This window comes from Xenia sp. Carnegie-2017, unplaced genomic scaffold, assembly GCF_021976095.1.
Source record: "Xenia sp. Carnegie-2017 unplaced genomic scaffold, XeniaSp_v1 HiC_scaffold_45, whole genome shotgun sequence".
Classification (NCBI taxonomy): domain Eukaryota; kingdom Metazoa; phylum Cnidaria; class Anthozoa; order Malacalcyonacea; family Xeniidae; genus Xenia; species Xenia sp. Carnegie-2017.
Genome location: NW_025813510.1, coordinates 154473 through 179004, shown reverse-complemented (window position 1 = coordinate 179004; position 24532 = coordinate 154473). Strand labels below are relative to the sequence as shown.

The 24532-nt window shown below is 33.6% G+C and overlaps 3 protein-coding genes and 2 long non-coding RNA genes across 5 annotated transcripts; 3 read left to right on the top strand and 2 right to left on the bottom strand.

Annotated features, from left to right (window-relative positions):
• The first annotated feature begins 2209 nt into the window (after positions 1-2209).
• LOC124456320 lies at positions 2210-2812 on the top strand. Its single transcript, XM_047006799.1, has 3 exons — positions 2210-2433; positions 2616-2655; positions 2733-2812. The coding sequence occupies exons 1-3, from the start codon at positions 2221-2223 to the stop codon at positions 2801-2803; spliced, it is 324 nt and encodes a 107-aa protein (XP_046862755.1). The 5' UTR covers positions 2210-2220; the 3' UTR covers positions 2804-2812.
• Positions 2772-4032, bottom strand: LOC124456325. The gene is made up of 2 exons (XR_006952224.1): positions 3823-4032; positions 2772-3066 (listed from the first exon to the last, which is right to left on the bottom strand). It is a non-coding gene; the product is annotated as an uncharacterized LOC124456325 (long non-coding RNA).
• On the top strand, positions 3128-3702 carry LOC124456322. The gene is made up of 4 exons (XR_006952220.1): positions 3128-3161; positions 3239-3292; positions 3368-3388; positions 3539-3702. It is a non-coding gene; the product is annotated as an uncharacterized LOC124456322 (long non-coding RNA).
• Positions 4033-4353: 321 nt separating the features above from the next.
• On the top strand, positions 4354-9035 carry LOC124456319 (40S ribosomal protein S13). The gene is made up of 7 exons (XM_047006798.1): positions 4354-4482; positions 6439-6487; positions 6687-6765; positions 6836-6919; positions 8035-8120; positions 8217-8317; positions 8958-9035. Exons 1-7 carry the CDS (start codon positions 4460-4462, stop codon positions 8989-8991), a joined length of 456 nt encoding a protein of 151 aa, XP_046862754.1. The 5' UTR covers positions 4354-4459; the 3' UTR covers positions 8992-9035.
• Positions 9036-9691: 656 nt separating this feature from the next.
• LOC124456316 (sorting nexin-4-like) lies at positions 9692-22900 on the bottom strand. Its single transcript, XM_047006793.1, has 15 exons — positions 22734-22900; positions 22217-22322; positions 21476-21505; positions 20309-20386; positions 19562-19633; positions 19384-19431; positions 18991-19046; positions 13253-13325; positions 12385-12446; positions 12186-12251; positions 11808-11900; positions 11488-11587; positions 10456-10619; positions 10106-10220; positions 9692-10006 (listed from the first exon to the last, which is right to left on the bottom strand). The coding sequence occupies exons 1-15, from the start codon at positions 22880-22882 to the stop codon at positions 9956-9958; spliced, it is 1263 nt and encodes a 420-aa protein (XP_046862749.1). The 5' UTR covers positions 22883-22900; the 3' UTR covers positions 9692-9955.
• Between the last annotated feature and the right edge of the window lie 1632 nt (positions 22901-24532).

The window sequence follows — 24532 nt, the reverse complement described above, 5'->3', positions numbered from 1 at the left end:
ATACATCAATAAAAACATTAACACGGAACGATGCATCCAAAAAAAACTTCCGATGATTTATTTCAGCGAACAGAAAACCATGATAACATTCGGATTCATGATAACATTGATAACATGATAACAGTTCTCAGTAAAAATTTTAACTGATATACTTATAATTTCGTGTGAAGTCAAATTTATTGCAGCTATACGATGTAAGCACGTGAGCTAAGTCGCGTGCTATGTAATATACGCGTGAACGTTCTACAAATGGGATTGGGAAAAGTGACACTCAATATCTTTTGTGAAATAAGAGAAAAGTCGGTCCATTAACTAAAGAGGTCAAAAATATCGGTTTCGTTAAGATTGTGGTTTTTTCCCATGAAATATAGGCTCAAAAATGTTGGTCCCAAGTCCTAGAACTTGGAACACGTCCCAATTTTTTTTGTTTATGCGCCCCTGATTCAAAAGGGTTAAGTACGTGGTCATTTGACAGCAGAGTGAGCTCAACTCGAAATCTCAGACAATATAAACTTTCATGTTTATTATATATAGTGAACTACGCTTTTGATCTATTTCATTTTTGTGGGGGCTACCCATTGAGTTCTATAATAACTGGAGGGGCTAACTTTAGGCCGTGGATGGCAAAAAAATGGCGGCCAACGGACGTATTTCCGCTGAAATGATCGCTTTGCAGAAAAATAATATTCTCGACCTCCCCCGGATTGATGTTATTGATTTTCCCGCCTTCAGTTGAAAATTCAAATGCAATTGCAAGCTGTATGATAAATAAACAATATTTTTCAAGGCCAAAACAATATTTTTTTCAAAAATGCCTAATCGATGTTCAATTGTAGAATGTCGTAATATTGACAACGCGAAGCACATCGCTTTTCACAGGTGAGTTATTCGCTTATTTTGTTTGTTCCTGAAAGATTGAATCGGCATTTATACAATTGAAAGCCCCAAAATCTGTTAGGCCTTATGAAAAAACATTGTCTTAAATACTGCATACACTGATGTTTTCCTGTGTGTTTTTTAAAAAATTCAACAAATTTGTTTATTTATTTGTTGAATCAACGCATGAAACAATAAATTTACTAATCTATTTCAAATAGTTTTCCTGACGAAGAAAAAAACCCAGCACTTTTTTTGAAATGGGTAAATAGTATAAAGAAATGGTCGCCTCTCACAGTTCTAACTAAGTGGAGCAGAGTTTGCTCAGATCATTTTTCCGATAGCATGAAGAGAATATCAGGTAACAAAGTGTGTCTAGAAGATAGTGCCGTGCCCACATTATTTCAACAGGTGAAGGATGTTGAATGTACGAAGAGCACTGAAAAGGTGAGTGGTCATTTCTCTACTCATGATCACTCGTATTGTCTTAAGTCTCCCAGGAGACTGAAAAGACAATTGGAAGATGTTATAGACCGGGCAGAGTATTATAGAAAGAGGTTAAAAGTGTCTAATATGGAAAAAGTAGACTGAAAAGAAGGTAAATGATTTATTGTCAATCATTGATTGCCTTAAAGACGATAAAATGATCAGCTCTGATCAAGCTGAACTTCTTAATGCTTCACTAACTGGGGTTCCTGAAGATATTTTGAGTCGTTTAGTGGCAAACACTCAGGGTAAAAAAGGTGCTCAATACCCCCCAGAATTGCAAGCTTTTGCACTAACTTTGAAATTTTACTTGCCTAAGGCTTATGATTATGTTCGTGAGAAGTTTAATTTAGCCTTACCTCACCCAAGAGTAATTCGATCTTGGTATAATTCCGTGGATGGTGACCCTGGTTTCACCAAGGATGCCTTGAATGCTTTGAAAGTGAAGGTTCAAGAATCAAAGAAAGATGGCAAGGAAGTCATATGTGCATTGATGCTGGATGAAATGTCAATCCAAACACGTAGAATGGGATGGTCAAAAAGTTTGTGGTTATGTTGACCTTGGTACTGGGATTGACGATGATTCACTCCCTGAAGCAACAGAAGTTTTGGTATACATGGCTGTTGCTCTAGATTCATCTTGGAAAGTACCAGTTGGTTACTTCTTGGTAGATGGCCTCACTGCAGAAGTAAAAGCAAATTTAACCAAGGAGTGTTTGATGCAGTTGCATGATGTTGGTGTTAAAGTTGGAAGTTTAACGTGTGATGGTCCATCCACACATCTTGCAATGATGAAGTTGCTTGAGTGAAACTTTCACTTAATGATTTCCAAGCATATTTTTACATCCATCTGATTTAATGTTGAAAATTTATGCATTTTTAGATCCTTGTCATATGATCAAGCTTGTCAGAGGAGCAATTTCTGAATTGAGAACTCTGAAGGATGAAAAAGATGGTTTGGTAAGATGGCAATACTTAGTTGAGCTAGAAAAACTGCAAGCATCAGAAGGCTTGCGACTTGCCAACAAACTAAAGAAAGCTCACATAAACTGGAAGCCACAGAAAATGAAGGTAAATTTAGCAGTGCAAGCACTCAGCTCGAGTGAATAATTTAATAATTTCTGATCTGAAAAGCTTCATAAGAAGCTTTCAGCATGGAAGTAAACAAAAAGTGATTCATTTACATGGTTTAAATCTCTTCTTGCAAAATATCTATTTACACTTTATCGTTTTTTTGCATACAAAAACACCAGATGCTAGATTATACAGATGAGGAAAAAGCAATGGACACTGGTATCAAATGTGTATAAAATTTGTTTTTGTTTTGAAAACTGAAAATCACTCAAATAGTTCAATTGCATTCAAAACAGGTCAGGGAACTGAAGAGAAAGATAACGAAAATGCAAGTGTGTATTTAGCCAAAAATGGTTATACTGTTTAATGATTGTTTTTTGCATTATTACACAATACATCAATGCATCAAAATGTGCTAAAAATCTACTACTATTTGAGGTGGCTCCAATTCTGAAAACCAAAAAAATAAAGAAGGTAAACAGTGCTTTGTATACAATACTGTTCTCGTTCATATATGATATATGCCCATCAGCTCTCTCATGATACTTTTGTCTTTTCACCTGAGTCTTTTCACCTGAATCTTTTCACCTGAGTCTTTTCACCTGAGTCTTTCACCATGAGTCTTTTAACCTGAAATTTAATCATACACATAACAAATCAAACAGCACCTAACAAATGATTTGTTTATGTAGAAAGCAATGCCAAAGCAAAAAATTCATTTAAAGGTGTGGTATAGTGTATACATGTACTAATTGCCTTTGATGCCAGGCTGATAATTGCCATTGTTTTTTTTTTAATGAAGGAAGATGCTATAATTGTGGCCACAAAGGCCACAAAATGAATGAATGCGAGAAAAGTAATGACAAAAAATGAAATAACATTTCTTTCATGACCATTGTAATTGACAATTATATACTTTTTTTTTGTATAGAGTTTAATCGTATGAGAAGAAGTAAGTTTGATTGACCTATTGATAAAACATCAGCTTGATTAGATGGTTGAAAACTTCAAGTTGCATGCATTATTGTTAACAGAAATAAGCTAATGACACAAATAAATAAAAAGTGTCATGAACTACAACTTCCTTATAAATATTTAACAGGAAGACGTTGCTACATATGCAAAAGATTGGGCCATGTTGCCAAGAACTGTAAAGAAGCAAACCTACCAGTCAAAAACGTGCTGAACAATTGCAGCAACTGTACAATAAACCTTACGAGAAAATAAATTTTAAATATTTGTTATAAATCGAAAATTTACAGTTCACTTCGCGTTTTGTTTTCATTCACATTTTTTCATCTCAAGATATCTTGTTTCTTCAGAATTTGTTTTTTACTATCTTTTTTAAATTGTCGGCTGGACATGGCTTTAAGACTTTCTCCTTACCTTGAAAAGAGACCACGTCGTCCACATCGTGCACATGTACATTAGACACGATGTTTAAAAACGTTCAAAGAGTTCTTTCGTACATAGTTTATAGTTAATAGCTTTCCTCGCAGGAGCCGATGACTGGAAAGCAAGCACAGTTGACTCGCTGTTACGAATTGTAGGTTTTTATCGTGATTTTCATCAAAAAATTGCTAGCCGAATCCCAAATACACACATACATTTTCCTCACTCTTGCCTCAGGAGGGAGTGGGAAATTGTGAAATTTTCGGAAAAGCGGTCAATTTCGGTAAATCTCAGCGGCAACGGACGAAATCCGCCATGTTTTTTACAACATGCGATATCTAAGGCCGCGCTTGAGATAGCCGCTCCAGTTATTATAGAACTCAATGGGGCTACCCCAATGATCTAGTACCCATTGGGTATAAGTCATTGGGCTACCCACATGTACGCTAGCGTACCTATTTTTTCATTTACTTGCTCAATACGGAGACTGGGCTCTAGCTCGTTCACAGTGCATACTGGGAATGCGAATGTCACCCTATGTTCTTTTCAATATAAACTTTACAACACACACATGTGCAGAGTCGACTTTACAAATTTTCGAAGCGGTTTTCCTTAAGAATCGGTTTTCAAGATGGGTCGAATGCACAGTAATGGGTAGGGTTAAATTTTTTATCTTCAATACTGTTTTTTTATTGTCCATTTAGCTAATAAATAGACGAAGTGAACAATTAGTATTTGAATTTTATTAATATTATATTTCTGGAGAATTTTGTCAGTAGTCTTCTAGTTTGCTTGTATTTTATAATTAATAAAGCCCTAAATATTGTATGAGCTATGTTATATTATTTTGTCAGACTGTGTGCGAGTGCAAGTCATTTATTTGGTGAAAATAACTTTAAAAAATAGGCATTGAATTGTGTGAATATGATTAAAATATGAACCTCCCAGAACAAGATTTCAACATGTTTTACAGTTAAACACACATCACAATTTTAATGAAATGAGAATGCAACTGGCTGACAGCCATATAGTTTTGTGGAGATCATATATGAGCAAGGGCAATTCCATTTTTACATGCACTTGATGCTTATTTTGAAAATTGTTTTTTTAAGTAGAAACTAAAAATACAATCTTTCAAAATTTAAATAGTAATGTTTTTGAAAATGCAAGTTTTGTATAATCTTGCAGGAGGAATAGGAATAATAGTAAATTCTTATTGTATTGAAACTAGCAATATAATATTATATTTGAATTTTATGTGTTATAATGAAGATTGTTATTGTGTATAAAATGCTATTTTAAATCTTTTAATTATGTTTAGTCACTAATTTGCAGTTTTCATCAAAAAAAACATGGAACCGAAGCAAAATAAATTTTTTGTTAATATTACAAACATCAATTGATATTTGACAAATGTGTAATATCTGTTAAGGCAATTATGTAATGTCTGTTACCATGAAAACTGAATATTGATGTGAATGTTGCTCCAAACTATCAATCCTGAACATTCCAAATGTTCTAGATTTAATAATATATGATATAAAGTCATTTAGAGGATAGCTTAGTTATGGGTAAACAATTTCATTTTACTGCATGTCCAATCTGGTGTATTGTCTGTTACATTCATAAATTTGCTAATTATTGAAAACTAATTAAACTCTCCTGAAAATGGATTTGCCATGCGGAAAACAAATTCTAAGTATAAATTTAATTGCCCAACATAAAACTTTTAATATGGCCATGGATATACAATTTATTATTTATAAAATTATATATCCATGGTCATATTAGAAGTTTTATGTTGGGCAATTATATTTATACTTAAACTTTTCTGAGTTTAAATGCACTTACATGGCTGCATTTTGGGAGCATTAGACAGTGAGTCATACTTATCAATTTTCAAACTAATTTAAATAAAAATTGCTCAATCAATGAAACATTAAACAAAAAGAATGATAGCACAGTGCTATAACCAACAACTACAAACAATAACGACCTTATCTAACAACATTTGAGAAATTAACCTTCCACTCCTCTTCCTTGTAAACCAGACAAGTCTACTCAAAAGCAGAGAGCCTTATACGCTACAAGTCCCGGGCTTGTGACCGGTATAGCAGAGTTAAAAGGTGAAAGGTTTATTTAACAATGAAACATTCATATTGATGGTTGGCAAACATCAAAATGTTTGTTTCATGGAATTGCCTTTAACCAAAATGTAAGTACCAATCCAATTGAAAAGCTCATATAACCAGTGGTTAGTATCAAGGTCGAGCATTTCAAAGTATTTTCAGAAAGAAATTTTCTTATAATTTTTCATTGACAAATGAAACTTGACTCAACAATAATGTTGGGTTGGTGTTAGGTTAGAGTTTTGGAAAAATTTATTTAACTTATGGAAAGGTAAATGATGAATAGCCAGCTGCCTTCTCTTTAGTTACTTTTTATGATTTATCTATTGCTAAACCAAGATTGTTTTGTAACTCTCTTTTTACATGATGGTATGAACAAGCAAATAGAATTGAATTTATTCACTTGGGAACCAGTGTTACCTCATTAAAGTAACATATGTGCTTGTTGATTGTCAATAACATCTTGCTGTCTTTTTTGCAGGAAAGGTATTTCATCATCAGCTCTTCCATATCGAAGAACAGTACCAACTGTAAGATGCAGTCAGTTTTTTGTATATACTTTCATGTGTTTGAACATATTTGAAAGTTTGTTTAACATTATTAAGGCAAGGAATTAAGTTTAAATTGATATAAATGTGAGAGCTAACTGCAGGCAATCAGTAATTATCAGCTTATAAGCCAACACTAAAAATTGGTTTCATTTTATTTTTAATTATGACTTTTTTGCAGTGGTTGAAACTCAGCTCAGAGGATGTTAAAGAGCAAATCTATAAACTAGCAAAGAAAGGCTTGACACCATCACAAATTGGTAGGCATTGTAAATGAAATGTTTGCAAGCTCTAATTAAAATTTAATCATGAGATTTTTTATGTTTTTAGGTGTCATCCTTCGTGACTCCCATGGAGTTGCCCAGGTTCGTTACATCACTGGAAACAAAATTCTCCGTATTTTAAAGAAGAAAGGTTACAATTTATGATTTTTGTCATCTGTAAAATTAGAATTTCAATTGTAAACTAACGTGTAGCTTTAGGCATGCTCTGAATGATCCATGCCCATGTTTAAATAAGACAATCCAAACACAAAAGGTTTAAATGTGCTGTTGCAAGAATTTTAAATATGTCTGAGAATAAAAACATTATTCTTGATGAAATTGATGTGAAGTGCACTTACAGGTTTGTTTGCTCAGGAAAATTAGGCAACCCATGCAATTTGGGTGCTATTTAGCTTCATATTTCTTTTTTATTTAAGTAAATCTTACAAAATTACCCTATGGTTACTTTTTATAGTTACTTTGTTCACAATTACTTTACTAATTAACAGTTACTTCAAGTGTTTCAATAGCCTGATCCAAACATTAGTTGCAAAGTTTACATAAGACAAAGACAAAGTAAGCGCATAGAATTTAGGCGTCTCCTCGCTGCTCCGCCAGTAAATTCGTCCATGGCGTGATGTCACACAAGTGATGGGAGGCTTAATCATAAATTCAAGATATGTACGTAACTGGCTGTGAAATACCTTAGAAACAACTAAAAAACAATAACATAATTTAGCTGTTAAGTGACCAGACGCATCATGCCAGAAATTTCCATAATATAAATAGTATTTTTTGACTTATGAAACTGTATCCACTAATAGGCGGACGCGGTCACCTTTTCCAAGATTCCAAACTAATAATTTTTTATTCGGAACTTTGTGCTGTCCGTGTTTGAGCTGTCCATAAGAACAAACAAAAATTTCTGTCTATTTTTCGGCAACTTTAGCTCTGGCATTATTAAATTTAGTTTTCAAGATTAAGATTTGTAACAATTAAAAGTATTTAAAGTTTTTGATAGGTTATTTGGTATGTGTATTGAAATATATTGCTGTTTATTACTAATTTAGCTATATTCAGTAAATGTTATATTAATCGTGGTGATTTTTTACAAGAGCTGTATTGCATCGTTCAATACAGGTTTGACTGTAGTTATGACTGTCAAAAACGGAAAATCACTTTTTATAATCTTTATTAAAACTGCTTTTTAATGTACTTAGTCATTACGTCTCTATGGGTTATTAATGTTATCCTTTGGCGTTAAAGGTATGGCGCCCACTTTACCCGAAGATTTATATCATTTGATCAAAAAGGCAGTATCAGTGAGAAAGCATTTGGAACGAAATCGCAAGGTTTGTAGTTTGTATTTAATTACATCTATTTACTGTCTGTTTTACTTAAATACAGTTGGTTTGATAAAATAAAGTGTATAATCTTCATCTACGTAGGACAAAGATGCTAAATTCCGGCTCATCCTCATCGAAAGTAGAATTCATCGGCTGGCGCGATATTACAAGACGAAGCGAGTTCTTGCACCAAATTGGAAATAGTAAGTTATTGTATGCATCAACATGTGTAAAAAAATAATTAACGATTTTGCAACTGCCAGTTGGCTTAATTTCATATTTCGTTGAAGAAAATGTAAAGAAGTTTTGATTGAAAACTGTGGTTTAAAAATTTCTTTGAATTTAAATCACATCTTAAGCTAAACCTTCCTCCATTAACTCTCCTGCTTTGATTATCCACATTTATTTTCATAACGTTTAACAAGAACAGTTCTCCAGATGCAGCATTTTTGTCCAACGTTTCGGAATTATTTTGATGTATAAATAGAGTAGTAAGCAGTTTTTGTTTACTTCAGAATAAATTTAAAGACAAATCTGTATAATGTTCAAACAACTGATTTTTTAAAAAATGCAATCATGTTATTTTTGTTAATATTACTTAAGAACTTCGTAAGTTACAAAGAGCATTGAGTGTTTGAAAAAACATTTATTTTGCGAGTAGGCTTTGTATTCTCTGCTTGTGTACATATGTTACAATGTATGGTTAGGCCAGGATAAAGAGAGTTTTTGCATCGAGTAAGTTAAAATACCGGGGTTCGTACACTGCTAAGTACTGTTTATCATTTATGCCTCTTACACAAATCTGATAACTTTTTCAACTAATCCTTAACTATTTTTTTCTAGCGAATCCTCGACAGCTTCAGCCTTAGTTGCATAAGTAAAATGAAGAGTTGATTAAAATATACTTGGTTCAAACCTAAATTTTGTCGTAAATTTCGCCGTAATTTATAAATTAAATGTCTCACTGCTTTTGTTTTACGTACCAGATCAGTCCTTTTAAACAAGTTTTTGTCACTCATGTGTTCATGTTCAAGTTAAGTTGTTAAATGTTTTAACCCTCATCTAGTGCTGAGCAAATTATGGTTTTTCAGCTCTGGTTCCGGCCTCTTGTCAATTCTGAACTCCGGGTTATAACTCCGGCTCCGGCTATTTTATAGTCTGAAATTTTGTGTGATTATATGATCGGTGTTTAGACCGGGCTGAAATTTACGAAGCTCGTCCGAGGCATGATCGCCAGTTGTCGTAAATAGTTGTCGTCATCATAAGCAATAGGTGCGCAATTACGCATGCGTGAATAGTTTCAGCCTTGCCCGGCCTAGAATTGTTCTCATGTAATCGCGTACGCTATTTTAATAGGATAATATTACAGACCCGAACTGAAATTGCTCCATTCTGTTGAGTATATGCGTTTAGTCGATCCAATGTTCTTGTTAAATTTCAGAGAACGATGAACTATCATTTATGTCTCATTAAAAAAAGCGTTGTGAGCACTTGATGTATGTCGCGAATATTAAGAAATGCTTTTCGTCATTCTTAGTAAAATTATTTTCCAAGCTTTTTGAAGAAGGAAACTCTTATTTTGACGTCAATTTTTGTATTTAACAATTTTCTTTTGGTTTTTATTCCATAGAAACAACAGCTTAGAAGTTTATGCATGAACAATTAGGTGTTGTAATCGTTAATTGAAAATAATCACATCTACACAAATTTATTCCAAATTACAATTGAATATATCACTAATAATACGATAGGACCAAAATAAAATTATTGTAATTAAATGTAAATTTTTCGCTCCATTACCAAAATTGAGAAAATGAAATGTGCAAGTGTAAAACTTTCATTCACGCCATTCCCTCGAAGGCCCCCTTCATGTTTTCCCAAGTTGATATTCCCTGAAAATCAAATCAAAACGGCGTTCATTTTTCAATCCACCAGACAAAAAAACAGACTTTGGTATCCCTAAACATAGCTTTTATATCTTGCATAATTACCAGTTTGCACAACTTTAACTGTGTTTTTATGTGTTCGATCAAAATATTCTTCACGTCACTGTCACGCTGTTTCTGAAATTGTTCATAATCTTTGTCCGCCATTTTAGTGAATGAACTAAAAACAGAAAAGATCGAAAGTTACATCAGTACGATCACTTCTATAACCACAAAATTATCATCAACCCTATACGCAAAGCTCGTCGTAAGTTAATCATCGAGGTGAATTGCCAATCAAACGCCTTTTCAGGAGACAAATGGCAATATTCGGTTTCCCTAATAACATGTTTCTTTTGTCAACTGCACTCGAATCCACTTGACAAAATGAAGTTATTTTCAGAAAACTGAGAAACCTCAACTCTTGTTGCGCATCAGTGACAGCATTTTCTGATTCTTCAATTTGAGTTTCTAAAGTTTGAAGTTTGGCTTCCCGCGCCTCGGGATTGTCGCCACCAAATATTTTTGAAGAAAGTCCTTTCCACAAACCACTTTTCTTTCCTTCTTCGCCATCCTCTGTCTGAGATAAGTAAGTACTTCAATTAAGTGATTTAGATATCGTGAATTCAACATCGTAAACACACAATACAATAGCAGATCAAAGTTTTAATCAATATACATAGAGCTTTTGATTTAAACAAGAGAGGGTAAGTTTTTTAAATTGTTTTGCCGCTAACTGAAGGGTCAAAAATAATTTCCGATTACGATAATACTGTTGTGTGCAACTTGTTCTAAAATAAGGGACCAATTTAATGGAGCTGTTTGATTAACTGGCAAACATTTCCGGGAAAAGCGTACAATCCCAGAAGCGCGCCTTTGACACAAGCCTGAATGTAATAGCTGCAGTGCCGTTAGCCCCCAGTAAATATATATTTGTTGCTAGGTATCAAGTAGGTGCTTATTTCATAGGTGGCTGTATAAAAGTGGACTTTTAATTTCATTTGAATTTGTTACCATAAATACACTTAAAGATAGACGATGCTGATAGGAAATGAAAGATCTTCGCCGAATGTCGATAAAATTGCATGGTTTTACGATGATAAAAAATGCAGTTGTGTGAAAATAAGAGATCGCCAAATGTAAATACCCATAATATACGAAAATTTACCAATTATAAATCGGGATCTCGAAGGGTTTGTTGCATAGAAAACGCTCTTCGAAATACTTTCGAAAACGTTGAAATAAGAAAATTCATTGTGTCTACAGAGTGAAAATAATAAGGATTCCATTTAAAACTTTCATCTTTTATGCATGTGTAAAAAGTACTTAACATCAAAACACCAAATTATGGACGGCTACTTAAATTGACGATGGAAATAAACCTCCATCAGGTGACGAAAGTTTTTGAATGCTTGGGAAAAAGTCTACTGTCTACGTAGATAATTTACCACTTTCAATAATTCATCCTTCTGCGCTGTTTTAGACGCGACGGTTTCTTCAGCTTTCTCGAGATCGTAATGACGTATCTGATGCTTTCTTGTCAGTACCCTAAACATAAATGGAAACAATATGTACACATGAACAAACACAATTCTTCTATTGGCGTTTCAATCATTCATTGTTCATGGATAGAGTAAAAACGACGATTTTCATGAAACAATATTCACTATAAAATATGTAAATTAATGACAGGATATTAGTGCGACATGCATGTGATGTTGAGATACTTTTTGGAATTTAAAGAAAGCATTTATTGGTAAAAACATACCTGATTGAGTCCGCATAAAGGTGATACTCCTTCAATTTATCTACATAACGACATTCTTCTTCTTCTTGAAGATCATCAATGGCGGATGCAAAACTAGAGAAAAATTGTTGAGTTAGCTATACGTTGAATAAAGAACCGCTAAAACCACTCCTTTTAGTTTTTTTGCACCAGATAAGATTTAGTTACACTCCTCACAAACTTAGCACGAAGCATTTCAGGAAAATCGGTAGACTTCTCCGTCACAATATTTAAAATAAAGACAGAAAAGAATGACGTCACCCCCAAGCGTGGAGATGACGTTTGAGACAGTGATAAAGTTGCATCGTCTCTGTCAAGGAGATATAACTACTGTATAATATTCGATACAATAATTCTTACTTGTCCATGTAGTGACCGGCCTTTTGCAAAGCATTGCCCATTTCATCTTCAATACTGCTCCACTCACTTTAAATACGGAAATAAAAAAATTGTTTACAGAAGCAACATTAACAACATCTTAAGCTCATCTATAGAGAATATAAAATTTACATTTTGTGTCCAAAGTAACATTAATAAAGCCTTGTTTGATACCACATACCTGAATATTTTCCCATAATTTGCATGTTCTCTATGGATATTTAACTGCTTCTCGGAAATTTTCTGGAGAAAACAATGGTTACTACATACATTGAGTCTCACAAATATTGACTTTGATTTCGCAAGGCAAATATGTTTCACCATGCTTTTACTCTTAGACAACAGCAGTCATGAAAAATTAAAATACACGTTTTGTGGCAGTTTCTACCTCCAAGCGTGAAAGCAACAAAACCTATCAAAACCACGAGTTAGGAGAGAATTGTTCTCGGAAGACCCTCTCAAGAATCACAATGGTTTTGCAAATACTTGTTGCTCTAGCACACGAAAACAAAACGCGGTTTTCCGACAATCCCACGACTGTAAACAGTTGTGACACGGAAACCGTAGCCATCTAATTGAGAGGTAAACCAGATAAAACGCATGCACAAAGACGATTCAAAACTTGCATGATAATTTTATTTAAGTTAAGGAAGTTGACTATCTGTTTGTGATAGTAAAAATTAGTCATATTTAACGATATGGGAGTTGTTACCGCTCACTACCAATGTTTTAAAGAATATCCCTTAAAAGTTATGATTTTAATTTAAAAATCCTTCATTTGCCTACGTAAAGTCCGTATACGTGGGTGTCGCACTCCCGATATCCCCACCCTTTCAACAAACTCGGGCGAAAAAAGTAAGAATAAAATCGGCCTCAAAAACAATTTGAAAATGACAAAAATGTGAAACATTAATATCTTGAAAACTTGCAATTATCACGTGCTTTAGATTTGCTGACAACTGTTTACAAAGACAAAACAATAGTTTTTTACGCATGTACGATTTCCTACAGACCATATATAAAATGGAAATTGAAAGTTTACTACAAACCTGCTGAACTTTAAGCAATGAAGCAATATTTCCCTGAAGAGTTTGCGAGTAATTTTTCATATCTTCATATTTTCTTAAAGAAATATTAAAAGAAATATAAAAAATTTATTGACAATACTATATTGAAATGAACAGCGAAAAGATTTGGCTGCAAATCTACAAACACAAAGAATCATAATGATAGCTAACATCACTCTTAAAAACAAAATAACAAAATTACATGGCTGCAAACAACTCTAATTTATATAACATGAAGTAACGACCAATGACAAACTAAAGACGCCCCAATTTTTAGTGTTTCAGGCAATCTCTTACTGAAGTAATATTTACGTATCTTTAAGGTAAATGCGCAAAAACAGAACTCATAACCACATCACAAACACAATTTTAAAACCTCTACGCCGCTAGAAGACTAAATGGCTAAGCCAAAAGAGTGTTTTCATCGGTCGCCATATTGGTAGAAAATCCCACATAGTAAAAAGAATTTATGTTATTTTCATGTTGAGCATCGGCACATACATGCAAATACTGTATAAAGACTGCAAGGACAAAAGTAATTTTCAATAAAGTAACGATTAATACCACAACACCACAAAGTTTACAAGGATTCTCGAGAAATGTAAACATTCATTAATCAACTAGACAAAAGAAGACATGTATGGAAAAGATTTATATGACGAATTTGTAGCATGTATTAGTATGAACTAAAATACGATTTTTCTGTTTAAATATTTGTTCATATTTAGAGCATTACACAATATTCATTGAGCTTCCTATAATTAACTGCACTTCCTCACGCTAACTTCCCTGAACCTCTTTAAGCAATCCTAACTTACATTAATCAAATATTCGACAGATAACATTGACCCTAGTCTGAATAACTCTTGATATCATACTCAACCTCATCCAATAATTGATGATTATCACTATTTATAAGAATAGTATTGACGGTACTAATATAATTTTTATAAACACATTAGATATTGGTATAATGCACGTGTTTGCTAATTTTGCTATCGTTTAGGAATCATGATCCGCTAAGGAACTGTCGCAATTTCTCAAACTTGATTATTCAAATAAAAGTGAATGAGAGATTTGCATTTTGGGACAATTAATGAATTATTTTCATAGATTAGTCGGTTGAACATACGTAAAAGATGCTGGAGGAAATAATTGGGTTTGCCTTATCGATTTGTTCACTCTTCGTTTCGGATACACCGAGAGTGACTTCCAATACGGAAACTCAACATGAAAGTTGTAGTTTTGAGTTTAGAGATGTGGACGATGATGCACAAAATACTTTTACTAACAAAGAGTACGACGACAATAATTACGATGAAATGATAAATGAAAATTTTGGAAGTGGGGCAAATCAGTGCGTAACTAATTTTGATTATTGTGAAACCCGTAAAAAAGCTTGGAAGTCATTTTGGAAATGTTTGTGGATAAACTTTAGCATCATTGTAGCCATAATCATCCCTATTGCGTTTGCTATAACGCTTGTTTACGTGGCAATGAATACGACCAACAGTTGTCGAGAATGGCAGAAAGAGAACAACACGCTACCGTTGTATGTAAAGCGTGCTCACGTCTTTGGCGGTTGCGTCGATTCGATGTTGGTATATGCATGGTTTCCATTCACGATGATTTTATTATTCGGATGGAATGAATTTAAAGCAAAGTTTTTATCCACAGTTTATATAGGAGTAATCTTCGGCGAATTGGTTGTTATATATCACTTGATTTCGTTCCAGCTCAATGTTTACGATGTTCATAGCTATTACAGGTATCCTTCAGCTATTTTATTCAGCCTCTCGTTAGTATGCTCCTCAGTTGTCGTCGTTTACAACATTCGAGTAAACGAACCTTATATTCCATATTCCAACTGTCACATCATAACACTTGTTCTTATGGAATTTACCTCTTGTCTTTCACTTTCGTATTTATACGAGTATACTATCATTCCTGAGTTTAATAATGTTCGTCTGAACTTGTACAAATTCTTGCTCGCTACCACAGCACCACTGCTAGCGCTTATTCCCACAGTGCTTTGCAGGCATATGGCGTTGAGAAAAAGTTCCGAGGTCGTTCATCCTGGTCGTAGTTTTGTTTTGGTGTACGTAATCCGAGGTGGAGTTATATTTCTCTATAGGACAATGCAGACAAATGTGAAAAGCATTTGGCTTTTCATCGGTCTTTCATTGTTTTCAGCGGTTTTGAACTTTTTAAAAAGGGCAACCCAAAAACTACGCTTCAACTTATGGAAACAAATGGTTTTAGCTTTAAACAAATTCTGTTGTTTTCAAAGATTACAAGTTTTACCATGGAACACTGCTCATGCCAGACGATTAAAGGCTGATTTAGAAATTCAAGATATACTTTTCGAATACAACACCCTCATTCTGAGTCAAGCCTACTTCATTTCCTATCAGCTTCAAAGTTTTAACATTGCCACTGAGCCAATGTTACATAAATTCCTAATAAGGATTGCGATCGGTGTTACCATCGATTTCATCTTTAACTGTCTGTCCAACTATGTTCAAATATTTTACTACAACATTCCTATAGGCCGCGTGTGGAAAAAATACTGGAAACGACATTTGTTGGCCAATCTAGTTGTTGTGTTGACTATTATCGCTAATTTTAGCAAAGCTTTCGAATCTGTGTTTCGATCGTACTTTGAAGATTCTGGAGAGAGTTCCATATACGTTATTAAGAACTGTTCGCTGTTTTAGTTTAGAAATTCATATAAATATATCTTTACGATTAACAAGGATTGTTTTCCTAAGTACTAGCAACTACGACTACGACGCCTTGAAGTAGCTTACAGATCAAATCACCCGGACGTGGAAATTTCACAACCTGTCGATGACAAGGGATTACTTAATTAGTTATGTATGCTATTAATTGGTAAAAGCGTAGTCAATGGGAGTTTTACGGCGTACAATGATTGCCTAAAGTGCCGTGAGAATATTTTTACAACTTGCAAGTGGTACGTATAAATAAAAATTCCAACCGTTTGAATGGTTTACAGTTAAAGTAACATTTTGACAAGTCAACTACGACTCGTGTCATTCCCTTAAACGGTCAAACTTCGTGCTCGCAGTTGTACTCTTGCTAAAGCTATCTTGCGTTGTTCGCGATGTGGAAGAATGTGGTTAAAAAATAAATTTTCGTTTGTGACATGTTGACGCTATACTACAATAGTACATATTTATAATATAGTATTAGTAAATGAGAGTGGAAATTTATGGAATACTAATTATGTGAAAGTCTGGACATATAATAAAGATGTTTTGTGGTTGTGAATGTTTGACCATCCATAACCTTGTGGGTGATTAGAAATAATTGTTTTGGACAGCTAGAGATCACTATGTAATCAAGCGGGAAAAACAAGAGCTATCGTAAGAATGATTTTAAAAGAAAATAACGCAACGTACGCGTGTCATCTTAAAAATGAGCTTGAAGTATAGAGAGAGCATCCTGACTGCATCGTAATGGTCGTGCAGTTTGAACACAAATATAAGTATTTATATAATAATAATCGTCAATACAGTACTGTTGATTATTGTCACATAATATTGCCAACCTAAATTACATAGATTTAACAAACCTTAAAATGCACACAAGCACATTTGTGTTGATAATATAATATGCACTAAGTTATTATAACAACTTTCAGCAGGATGCGCTTATACTGAATATGACAATAATCACAGCAAACAGTACTTTTTGTAGGCTTAGAGCCAACTCATAGTAAAGTTTGATGGAAACAGGAAGTCACGTTCATACGTTCTTGTGGTTTGATAAAGTCCGTGCAACATGCATTGCCTTGCTCGTTTTGTAAAATTTCGTAAAATTGAATTGTATATGGTCAATTAAACCAACAAATATTTTAAAATTATTGGATGAGGTTTAGCATGATTGATGATATCAAAATTATTCAGACGGAGGTCAATGTTATCTGCCGAAGGAAAGAGGATCAAATTAATCGAGATCTGAATAATTCTTGATATCATGCGAAATTCAATAATTGTTTTATTATACACCTGAACTAACTGAAATATTATCAAAACATAACAGTGTAGAGCATTTTTTAAAGCTTCTTTAATTTGTCCTTGTCAGACGCTTTTATCCTTGTCAGACGCTCTTCTGCCTTAATTAAATATGGTTGTAAATAAGTTTAAAGCCAACTTCGACGCTTTTTTATTATTTTCTGCAAACATCGCCATTATTTGATTTAAAAAACTCGGCTTTTAATAGTGTCATAAATTGTAGAAAGTATTATTTGTACATATAATGTACATGTAAGATGCCTTTCTTACTGATATCGAGAATTATTTGTAAATATGACGTCATAATTGCAGATATCGAGAATTATTTGCAGGTACGCAGTTGACGAATCATAACCGAAATTGTTACCACAGTGAATAATAAATACATTTATTTACCATATTTGAAAAAACAAAAACAGCCGGTTGTTCCAAAGCTAGCATAAAAGTTCTGTCCAACATTGATATTTGAAATTAAATGTAGATATGATCTTCGCACTTTGCTGGACAATTTAAGCAATCGTCTCAGGACCTGAAAAAATCAGGTGACTCAACGGGATTCGAACCCATGACCTCTGCGGTGCCGGTGCAGTGCTCTGACCAACTGAGCTATGAAGTCACACAGTGGTGAGCAGGTCAATATTGTTGGGCTCATGTTTTCTCGTGAAAGGAATGTCATATGAATGATTTATGCAGTGCGGTGTTTGAAATTAAATGTAGATATGATCTTCGCACTTTGATGGACAATTTAAGCAATCGTCTCAGGACCTGAAAAAATCAGGTGACTCAACCCCCTGACCAAACTGCTCTGATGAATGAAGTCACAGTGGTGAGCAGGTCAATATTGTTGGGCTCATGTTTTCTCGTGAAAGGAATGTCATATGAATGTTTTATGCAGTGCGGTGTTTGAAATTAAATGTAGATATGATCTTCGCACTTTGCTGGACAATTTAAGCAATCGTCCCACTGTGTGACTTCATAGCTCAGTTGGTCAGAGCACTGCACCGGCATCGCAGAGGTCATGGGTTCGAATCCCGTTGAGTCACCTGATTTTTTCAGGTCCTGAGACGATTGCTTAAATTGTCCAGCAAAGTGCGAAGATCATATCTACATTTAATTTCAAACACCGCACTGCATAAAACATTCATATGACATTCCTTTCACGAGAAAACATGAGCCCAACAATATTGACCTGCTCACCACTGTGTGACTTCATAGCTCAGCTGGTCAGAGCACTGCACCGGCACCGCAGAGGTCATGGGTTCGAATCCCGTTGAGTCACCTGATTTTTTCAGGTCCTGAGACGATTGCTTAAATTGTCCAGCAAAGTGCGAAGATCATATCTACATTTAATTTTAAACACCGCACTGCATAAAACATTCATATTGATATTTGAGGTAATTATCATCGTTTTTTTCACATTTATTGCTTTCCTTATTGCAATGAGTGAAAAAAGAACTATTTGCAAAACAGAACTTAGTTAACGGTCTGGATAAGCAACAAACCCAAATGAGTAACATTTACACTATAAGATTTTTTACCAAGACTCGTAAATGACATACTTCCCCCAATTGAACAATCAGAAAGCTTGAGATAATATAGGCAACAATTGTGCTTCACATATTCAAGCGTTGTGAGTTATAGTGTGTGTAAAATAAAATAATGAACTCAAGTAAAACAACATACTTGTCCGGCTTTTTCACGCTGTACGATGCACTTATGCTTTTGAACTTCGATTCAGCCTAAAAAAAAAATGTTTCAATAACTGTTCTCTCGCTTCACATTCTATCTTCCATGGGTGAAGATCATTTCTTTGAATTAGCTAAATTCAGTTGTAAGAGTTCTGTGTGAATTTTTTCATCTAAGTTAGCATTTTGATAGAAATTTTACTTATTATTTTAAAACTTGAAAAATGTACATAATGCACTACAAATAATGGGTTCCTCGGTGAACGTAGCCAACAAATATATCTCTCTTTAAAATATTTCTGTATCGATTTAGTGTACGAAATATATTGGATGATCATGGCGAGACTAATGTCCAGACTACATAAGATAAACTATGTAATTACAAATATACCTTGTTTTGAAATCCACTCTCAACAACTGACTCTTTCCAACCTTCTTCCTACGTAAATACAAACTTGATAGTTAGGCTGGACACGAATGTTTTAGTATCAAATAATTTCTAAGAAACTGAAAGTAGACAATCCAGTCAACCTAACCATTTGATTTTCCGAAAAATTACAGTAATGTACCTGCGAAAGAAATGACTTAAAATACTCGTCCAAGCCAAGTTGCGAATGCTTTGCGATTCGATGTAAGAAAAACTGCAACAAACACAGAGTGAAAGTAAAGTTAATGTCACAATTTATGGTGGATATTTCAAAATGCTTTCAACGCAATACAAGCAACTTTCCAAAAATGCTTATTATACAGTTCAGTTGGAGTTTCATTTAATGCATAATATGAAGATACGCAGTTAAATTTTATTACGTACAACAATAATGCAAAAGGTTTGTTGAAAAAAATCAAAACTAACAGTAGTTCTTAATCAAATAAAAGAATAGTTGTGCAAAATGTGAAAGTTGTCTATAGAATGCGATATGCTTGTAATGACATTAACGTCATTTAGGAATTACATAAGCTATTTGCACATCGAGTTCACTCAAAGAACTTCTCGGTTTTTATAAGCATGTGCTAACACAATAAAAAATATTTTATTTCTTAAATGAAAAATTGACAAAAACATGTACTTGTTAAAGAACAAGTAAACTATTTTTTTATGCTGTATCGGCCCATAATAGACAGTCACGAACATGTTACATTACATTAACATAAAGTATTTTAAAAACAAAATGTTACCGTCTACAAGGTAGCAGAAAATACTAACGAATATATTATTATTTACATATCAACCTATATGCATGTACTTACACAGTCAGGCTAGAAAGATTGAACTCAAAAAACGCCAGGCTCTTAATTTGTCGAGCTTGAACACTAACCTCCAAGCCATGACGTCTTCTTTCTATGAACTCCATGTTATAATTTTCAGCATTCAATCGAAATGCAGCAAGATTTGTCTAAATTAAAAAGTTACAAACGAAAACGTTTTAAGTTTGTGAGTTATTCTCTACAGTGGTAATGTAAAATCAGTTTTCTTTAACTGAAAAGCTGAAAATTTGCAATATCCCGATATCCACAAAATACCAGATTTTTATTTTAGATACTAAACATCACTGTCTGGCATAGTAAAAAATCGAATTATTTTCGAGATTCATAGATCGGATTTTGGCGAATTGCTTCTCAAAATAATAATTTTCCGTTATTCTTCGCATGAAATCACCATCGTAACACAATGAAATTTGCCTTTCCAAGCGAAGTTTTTCCAAGTTACACGAGATAATAATATGCATTTATAAGGTGTTTGCTAGAAAAACGTGTTTGTAAGAAAACACGTGCATTGAATGTAAAGGAGTGCGAGCAATATAACAGGCACAGCGCCAAAACTTCATTTTTTCACAAAATAAAGTTTTTGCTAACATTTAAGTATTTTAGCCTAACTTGAGGGAAAGTAAGACGTAGTAAATATTGTAAATATAAGTCATAGCCCTCCCCCCTCCAGGTTCAATGTTGTGCTGTCGTCGCAGTATAACGTCAGAGCAATGTTTGATTCTGATTATGAAGAGGCTGATTCTGACGTGTTTTATCCATTATAAATTATCAAGAATATACATATTTCTTCTTTTTCTCCCAGTTTCAAAAATCAATAGTTGCTACATATTTTCAGTGTACAGTGTATTTAAAAACCATACCTACATGTTGGCTAATGATTTTCATTACCTTGAAATTGTCTGTATGAAATATACACTACAATAACAAATATTGGAAAACTAGATTTTCACACCCTAGTGTCCATTTCGATACTGGTTGAAATTTTAAATTTTAACCTCTGTTTAACAGAGAAACTTTTCATCAAATATACATTTGATACACAGCAAATATCTCTCAAAAATCACTTACAGATTTTCTAAAAAATTTCTTCAATATAATTTGTAAAAGAAATATGACAAGTTAAGTACACAAAAATATTTTTGGATGTATCATACTTGATGCTAATGAGGTGGCCAAACTAATTCTATCCAAGAAATTTTCATTAAATATAAGGTTACCTTTTTCTCTGGTAATGGAGGAATGATCACCTGGGAATAAAATATTGGGAGAAATGAGCATAATTGTAATTTTGGAAGTGACATATCAACAGACAATGCGATTTTAATGCATTGAAAAAATTCATAAAAAAGCCACATTATGAACAATTTGATTAAATTATGTATTATAATATGTAAAACTGATAAGACTTGTATTGTGTGTAGCCTATGCAGAAAATGAAAGAGGTCTATTGTGTTCAGTACCAGATTACTCAGTCGGCTATAGGCCAAAGCCTATAGGCTGGGGCTTTGAAACAGCACATTGTAACTAGACATAATTAATTTTTACTTTTATTCCAACTTTAGCTAAATTTTCTTAATTTAAACCATTTGGACTGCTCAAAACCATAAGATCTACATTTTAAATTCACAAAGCTACAACCTTGTTTAGTAGCGGGTTTTTCCAGTTTGAACTTTATGTAACATTATGTGTTACAAACACAAGCCAGGAAATGCAAAAGCTAAGGAGCTTCAGAAATGCAAATGCTTTCAAAAGATTGAACCTATCGAGGGGGGAAGAGGGTAGGGGGAATAGATATCACTTGAAGGAAGGCACACAACTTTGTCTTAACCAACAGGTCTTGCAATTAGTATTCTACTACTGATTATGATAGGACTCCAAAAATAAAACTGTTTACTTAAATTTACATGTCTACGAAACTTTTTTTTGTATTATATGTAACAATATATTATTTAACTTACACTGGGATAAGTGGTTTGTAGATAATTTCTTAACAAATCGAATTCACTGTATCTGCGCCATAAGCAGGAAGATTGCTGTGCATCATCATTATGTGAATTAAAACACCTACAAATGAAACAATAGAACTATTTGTTGAATTGATAAAATTCGCAGAAATGAAAATGTAAAACAACTTATGGAAAACATTGTTTTGATGGAAATCATACATTGGACACTGATTATGACATCTAAGCCTACACAAGATCAAAGCCGTCGCAAAGTTTTTCTCACTAAAGTAATGATGTCATCATGTCAACAGCAGAACGTGGAGATGTTAGCACTTCTGAATTCATGGACTTTTCATCCAAAATAATAAATATAGTGCTTTTAAAAAAACATTGACCTTAGTTAAAGCCGTTTTGACAAAAAAATAAGATTAATAATCTTACATTTCTAATGCTGTAAAATTGAGAAATATTGCAAACATTTCTAAAAGTGGCGAATTTACAAATGTAATGAACAGTTCATGATGGTTACCTGGTTTCTATCAAATACACAATATACGGTTCTTTTAACTTTTCTCCCGATCGTTTTTCAATATCTTTCACCAAAATTTCCTTTGTATTTAGCAGACAGCCTTCAAAATATTTATCGCAATCCCCAAATCCTTCCGAAACGTCCGCCATTTTATATCGCAAATTGCATGAATTTATTAATGTTGCATTGTGGGTATTTCCAATATAAAGTTGAGGTGAGGTGAAGGTGAAGCAATGAGATTATTTCTGCAGGGAGATGGGGGTGCTTATTTTTCACACCAGTCTACGAAAAATATTTATCTTTTGACTGATAACGGAAATGTTTGTACGTAATAAAAAAAGTTCTATAAAAATTTCATGAACAACTGTCTTTAGATAGCAATCGAATGGCTATGAATAAATGACCAAACGCTTAATCAATAAGTTACTCCAATAAAGTAAAGATTTGTCTCGTATTTTTTCTTCTAGAATAGCACGATATTGGTCCAAGTCTGGCTAAAACTAATGAATAGCACGCAAAGAAAACATATTTTTCATTTTTTTGCAATAAACACCAATTTCTTGTTGATTTTCACCACGATAAAAGCAACAATTTAATCAATTGTCACCCTGGGAGAGAATCTCGAAACACTAAACACACGTGTCTGGCATAAGTTCCATATGTTTTATTTAGTTCGATGTTTGGTATTTCCAATCCATTACATGAACACTTTTATCTTTGTGATTTGTTTGTTAAATAGATCAGTGTTACTACAGAGCTTAGGAGCACGGTGATATAACGACTTTATCCATGTAGTTTTTACTTTTACGTATGTTGGAAGGGTTTGAAACTTGAGAATGGTGTGTATTGTCCACTAGGTGTGTCTTTAAAATAATGGTCAGTGTTATTGTTGTAAATTTTATATCCAAAAATATGAAATATCCAAAAAATGAATAACTCTATCAGGAAATGTGTCAACGTTAAATCTTAGGATTTTATCAAACTAATTGAATTTAGTGCTGTGGGAATATTTATGAAAACCAAAGTATCATCCAAAAATCTTTTGTATTATTTCATTGTGCCGCCTTCTAAATGATTTGAAATAATATTTTTCTCAAATTCTGTAAAAATTATATTTGCTATTACTCGTGCAAGGGACGAGCCAATGAAAAACGATCTATTTGCTATTAAATTTGATTGTCAACTGAGAAAGTTGTTTTGTTACAGCAATCTAAAATGAGTTTCTTAAGAGTTCTTTGTCTTAAGTTAGTGTCCAGAGTTTTCTTTTTAAATGTACATGAGCTGATTTAAGTTGCATGAAGGAGTATTCCTGTAATCTGTTCAGATATTTCGCTTTGCATGTTCACATAGCCTACCTAAACTCCACAAAACCAGTGGTGGCACCAGAGGGGGGCTACAGTCCTCCCGTCGTAGAAAATACGACGATTTGTCGAGGAAGGAATACCGATAAAATGTAGTTTCATTGTAGATTATTGCATTTCGTTTGTAGTAATCTCCTCACTCAGCATTGGCACTAATCTTCATGCACGCCAGCTGTCTGACATCAAATTAAAATGAATAAAAAATCTTTGCGAAATTTTGTGCATTTCGTTCGAGAACAAATATGCATATGCAACATGAGATAAATTTGCATATGCAATCGCCAGGACTCTCGTCCTCTTTTAGTCTTCTGTCGGTTGTTTTTTGCAGTTCGACTTTCGAATTCTAAAGGAAATTTCTTGTAAAAAATCTAAAAAACATTGCTGTTTGAATTTCAAATCAGCAAAGAGCATGAGATTTTAACAGTTTTAGATGTATTG